The 6,159-nt window shown below is 39.5% G+C and overlaps 1 protein-coding gene across 1 annotated transcript in view; it reads left to right on the top strand.

Moving 5' to 3' along the window:
- Nucleotides 1-6,159, top strand: part of Fsip1 (fibrous sheath interacting protein 1) — a 211,742-nt gene that overhangs the window by 1,410 nt on the left and 204,173 nt on the right. The window contains exon 2 of the mRNA XM_029559762.1: nt 1-93. Within this exon, the coding sequence (XP_029415622.1) occupies nt 1-93 (93 nt within the window). The remainder of the gene's footprint in view (nt 94-6,159) is intronic.

Consider the following 6,159-nt stretch of genomic DNA (forward strand, 5'->3'; position numbering starts at 1 on the left):
CTGCAAAAAATACTGAAGATTTGCAAAATAATGAGGAGATAGAAAACACAAAAAAGTTTTTGTCTTTAACTGCTGCATCTGAAGAAACAGTTGGTAAGTGGATGGAGATTTATTCTGTTTTTTAAAAAATATTTTATTATTTTTTTATGTGTATGTGTGTGTTGCCTGCATGTAGGTAACTGCACCCATGTTGTGCAGTGCCAGAAGAGGACAGAAGAGGCTATTGGATCCCCTAGAACTGGAGTTATGGACAGTTGTTAGCTGCCATGTGGATGCCCACATTTGAATCCAGGTCTTCTGCAAGAACAGCCAGTGTTCTTAACCGCTGAGCCACCTCTTCAGACCCCCATTTATTCTCAGAGTAGTAATGTGCTTAGATTAAAGTGAAATTCCCAGTCCAAAAGTTTCCCCTTTCTCTGTGAGTGTGATCCTTTTTCAGAGGAAATAGATCATATCAGGTAAGGTTAGAGAAAAGCACTCTGAGTGTAGGTATGTCTCAGTGTCTTGAAGGGGTTTTGGCTGCCCAAGAGTGAGGGAGATGGAATAGTAGAAACTGAGAAACAGACCCCATATGTCTTTGAATTGACTTCTGTCCCTGTTAGATACCTCTAGGTACTATTTTATGCCTTCAGTCTTCTGGCTGCTGAGGGTTCCCTCACTAGGTATCACGTCACTCAAGCCTGTATAACTTCTTTTGTAAAAATCTATTACTGATTTTTCCTATTTCTTGCTTTCCCCTGGGTCTATCTTGTGATATCAGCCAATTTTGCATATGTGTGTGTGTGTGTGTGTGTGTGTGTGTGTGTGTGTGTGTGTGTGTGTATTTCTGCTTTCCCCTTGTTTGTATGTATATTTGTGACTATTTTTTAAAGCCAAAATGTTATGGAGTCCATTGCTTTTAACTCACTTATATGATAGTGAAATCTTTAGAGTTAGAGGCAGTTGGTAATTTGTGTCAGGGTTATTTTGAAACCTTTTCCAAACATCACATAGGCAGTCTTTCAGTTTTGTGCGGGCAGGCATGCTGTAAACAGGGCCTTGGATTTCTCTGAGAACTTTGGGGTCCTTTTTCTTTATACAGGGAATGTCCAACATTTTAGAGCTCCAAGAACCAGACTCAGGCTACTGAAATAGTTTAGCATGGAGTTTTGATGTGAGTGGTAATACCTCTTCATGTACATTCCTTTCTGGGTCTGGTGCTGAGAGCTTAGAAACTTCCAGGGCTTGAGAGATTTGGGTTTATGCTGTATCAGGTGTTTCTCTTAAGAAATTGGGTGCTCCATCTGGGCTAACCCTTCTATATTGAAGGATTTTTTTTTAAGATGAACTTTTCCAAGTTTCTATTTTTAAAATACAGAATTAGAGTACCTTATTGAAAACTACTTTGCTATTTTGTATGTCCTAATTGAAATATCAAAAAAAGATTAGAGTTAGATGTGTTGGTACATACCTTTAATCCCTGTACTCTGGAGGCAGAAGCAGGCAGATCTCTGTGTGATCGAGGCCAATCTGGCCTATGTAGTGAGTCCAGACTAGCTGGGGCTACAGGGAGACCCTGTTTCAAAAAAAAAAAAAAAAGGGTATGTGTGTTTTGTAATCTTTTTAAAATTATTATTGTTAACTTAATAGTTCAGTCTTTTTAGCTGTCAATAAGAATTAACTGATATGGAAATAAACCCACATGGCCATAGATACCTAATTTTTGACAAAGGTGTCAAAATGTACACTGGAAAAAAAGACAGCCTGTTTAATAAATGGTGCTAGCAAAACTGGGTACCCACCTGCAGAAGAATGAGATTAGCTCTATATCTCTTACCCTGCACAATAATTCAAAGTAGAGCAAAGATTTTTTTAAAAAAAATTTACAATCCAAACAGTGAAGCTGCTAGGGAAAACATTAGGATATAGGTGCAGGAAAGAACATTATGACAGGAACCCCAATAACACAGGAAACCATCATAAGAATTGACAAATGGATTATATGAAATTAAAACCTTCATGGGGTCACCAGGTGGCTCAGCTGGTAAAGGCTTGCTGACAAACCTTAAGACCAGAGTTCAGTCCCCAGAACTCACATGATGGAGAGAACTGACTCCTTCAGGTTGTCCCCAGGCTTTACCTGTGCATTATGGCATGTGCACTCCCAAACACATACACATTTGCACATGTGCACACAACGAGATAAATAAATGTTAAAAACTTAAAGTTTCAGGCTGGAGAGATGGCTCAGTGGTTAAGAGCACTGACTGCTCTTGTAGAGGACCCAGGTTTGATTCCCAGCACCCACATGGTGGCTACGAACCATCCTTAACTCCAGTTCTAGGGGAATTTGAAGCCCTCTTCTGACCTCGGTGGCATTGCATGACACGGGTGCACTCACATACATGCAGGCAATACACTTATACACATAAAATAAAAATAATAAAGTATTTAAAAACAAACAAACAAAAAAACTTAGGTTCAGCACATCAGAAGAACTAACTGCCAAGAGTAGACAACCTACAGAATGGGAAAAAATCTTTGCCAGCTATACCTCAGTCAAGGGGTTACTATCTAGAGTATATAAAGAACGGCAAAAGTTTAACATCACCAAAACAAAATTTCCAATCAGTAAATGGGCCAATGAATTGAACATTTGTTTCTCTCCTTCCATTGTATGGGATCCAGGGATAAAACTGAGGTTCTCAGACTTGGCAGCAGGTGCCTTTGCCCACTGGGCCATCTCACTCGTTCTAATCCTGCTCTTTAAAATTTTTTTTTATTGAGCTTTTGTAATTTTATATAGAGGTTCTTAATCAAATTTAGACCCTCTCCCCCATCCATGCCCCCCACCCCCCCCACCACTGAACCTCATGTATTCCACAATACATGGTAAGTCCTCTCCAGTCAAGCATATGTACCCAGATGCCCTTCAGAATAAATTCATCTACTGGGGTCTAGTCAGCCCATATAGAGATTGTAAGTAAGGCATACACTCCCTCATCCAGCATCAATCAGTCTCCAATAGTTCTTAGTCTCGGGCTGGTCAGCTACCTCTCTTCCCCTCTGAACCCTTGATTAATTGAGTTGCATGGGTTCTTTTGCTCCATGCCACCATTGCCACAAGTTGACATGCTCAAGCTTCCAGTAACCTGAAAGCCTCTGCTTCCCTGTGTTCATGAACCAGCCCTGGCTCTTTCTGCCTCCCTCTTCTGTAATGGTCCCTGAACCGTAGGTGGGTAAGGTTCAAAATAAGCGACTTGTCCAAGGATACACATTCTGCAGTCTCTTATTCTTTAAAACTTGGCCAGTTGTGGACTTCTGTGTGCATCACACTCTGTTGTATAAGGAAGCTTTACTGGTGAGAGTTGAGGGATTCATTAGTTTTCTCTCTACCCTTTATTCTTCTTTGTTCCATAAGCCTTAGGTGTAGAGGTTCAACTGCTGATGTGTCACCTTGGTATCTCTCAGACATATATTCTGTGTCTGACCAGTTGTGGAATTCTGTAGTAGCCTCCATCTGTTGCAAAAAGAAGCTTCTTTGATGAGTGGTATACAGTATGCTTGTCTGTAAATATGAGGATCCATATTTAGCATATGGCAAGAAATATCATTTGTCTAGAGATATGAAAGAGATGGGGTTTTCTGTAGGCTCTATGTCCTCTCTAGCCATGTGTATTTGGCTGGGTTTACAGCACCAGCCTTGAGTTCACTCCCATGAGAGGGCTTTAAGTCCAATTAGATAACTGTTGATTGCCCCCCATATAACAGTGCCACTACTGCACCAATAGAGGTAAAGTTTGCTGTGTGGGTCATTACTGTTATTAGGGTTTAGGGCTGGGTTGGAGAAAAACATTGATTGTTTTTCTCCCTTGGCGGTTTGCATATTATCATCTGGATAGAAGGCCTCCAGGTCAGTTCCTGCTCCATTCCTCCAAGTCCTGTATCTGAAGCATGTCCTGTCTTCACGATCCTGCTCTCTTTTATAAATGAAGTAGTTTTTTATTAATTTGAAGGACTTTGTAATATTAAGGATATTATTGCTTTTTCATAAACCCCAAAGCACATTTTTCTATAATTTGATAACATTTCTTGGTCTATAGAAGTAATACTTTTTAAAGTTAAGCCAGTTTTTTTTGTCTTTGGAGATAGAGTCTGACATTGAGGTGCATGATGGCCTGGGGCTCACGCTGTGGCCTCAGTGGTCCCCTAACTCATCGTGATCCTCCTTTTCAAATGAGTGTTAGGATTACAGGTATGAGCCACCACATTTGGTTTAGCGATTTATGTTGTTCATTGGCACTCTGCTTACAAAGGTTTTTTAACCTAAATCTTTTATGGAAATATACCTGTATTTTCCTCTATGTGCTTATTTTATGAAACAATTTAAATGTTAATCTACCTTGAATTAATTTTGTTGCTAGGTGTAAGATAGAGGTTGGATTTAGTTTTGATTCAGAATTTGTTGGCTGATTATATCAGTATTCTTTTTATTTTTTTTAATTTTTAGAGACAAAGTCTCACTCTGTAGCTCATGCTGACCTGGAACTCACTATATAGTCCATGGTGGCTTTGAGCTCAACAGTAATCCTCTTGCCTTAGTCTCTCCAAGTGCTGGGATTATAGGTGTGAGTTACCTGTTCTGACTTAACAGTCTTTATAGGATAATTTATCATTTCCCTACTTATTTGAAATGCTAACCTTGTCATGTCCTGATTGGTTCTATTTCCAAATTTTCTGTAAGTAAATAGCACACTATTTTGATTAATGTAGTGTTGTAATACATTTCATTAGGGAAATGCATTATAAGTTTTTTTTTTTATAATATGTCTTTCTCCTGAACCCTATTTTCTCTCTGAGTTTGGCAAAATCACATTTGAAAAAAGATGCAAAGCATATCTAAATCTACAGCTAATAGTTTAAGCTTATTTAAGTGTGCAAAGACTAGTATATGAAGATTGCCTACTAAAGTATAACTTATGTTTCCTTTCGTATCTATCATCGGTAATTCATAGAAGTGGCCCTATGTCTCTTATTCTGAGCAAAAACCATGGGCAGTATCAAGAACACAATTCCGGATGCCATAGCATCTCAGCATCTCTAGTTTCTCAGGAGATATTGGCTGGCTTCTCTAATGGACATGGCATTTCTCAAAGGCCAGTGCGACTACTTGTGGTCGACTCTGGAGACAAACCCCTGTGTAAGGGGATGGATCTGTGGTGGGTGTTTAGCATGAACCTTTCAGTCACAGAGTTTATGACCAAGTGACCTTTTGGTTCTAGAAAACAATATGTTTCCAGTTGTCATTTTTGCAAAACAAAATGTGAGGGTGCAGCTCAGTGGTAGAGTGCTTGCCTAGCTTGTACAAGGGCTCAATCCCTACTACTACAAAGGAAGAAAAAGTGAGGGACCCATTTCATACTAGTACATATGCTTAATTTTCAAAGCTCGAGGCACATATATTTGGCTCACACCCTGAGAACTCAGTTATGGGTCTAGAGTCACACTACTGCTAAAGGCCCTGTAGATCCTTACAACGAGGCTAGCTTAGTATCAATGCTTGTGGCAATTAGGAGGGCTTGATGAGCAGAAAACTGGAGCTACAAAGGCTTAAAAGCTGTGTTCAGAGGCATTATTGCTTTAAAGATTATTATGTTGAAGTTTCAATGTTTAGAGGCCAAATTTCTAGTTGTTATGTATTGGTAGCATGTGCAGAAAGGAAGTGGAATAAAAGGACTGTTAGGGGACCAGTTGTCTGCCTCTCTTCACTTCGTGGCTCTCTTGGCTCACGCTTCACCTGTTCACCAAGATGAACAGAACATATTATTGCATTTTTTCTTATCATTTTTGTATTTCGTTAGAGTCTTAGAGTCTCTTTAGATAACTGTTCTTTTTCTTTCTTTTTTTTTTTCCTTTTCTTTCCCTGCAGCCCCAGCTGTCCTGGAACTCACTTTGTAGACCACGCTGGCCTCAAACTCACAGAGATTCACCAGCCTCTGCCTCCTGAATGCTGGGAATAAAAGGTGTGTGCCACCATATCCAACTAAAAGTCAATTATTTAAATTTTTTTAAAAAATTTATTATTTTTGTTTTATGTGTATGAGTATATTGCCTGCATGTAGGTAAGTGCACCTGTGTCATGCAATGCCCACAGAGGACAGAAGAGGCTGTCAGATCCCC

Source organism: Nannospalax galili, unplaced genomic scaffold (assembly GCF_000622305.1).
Source record: "Nannospalax galili isolate Female #2095 unplaced genomic scaffold, S.galili_v1.0 scaffold629, whole genome shotgun sequence".
Lineage (NCBI taxonomy): Eukaryota > Metazoa > Chordata > Mammalia > Rodentia > Spalacidae > Nannospalax > Nannospalax galili.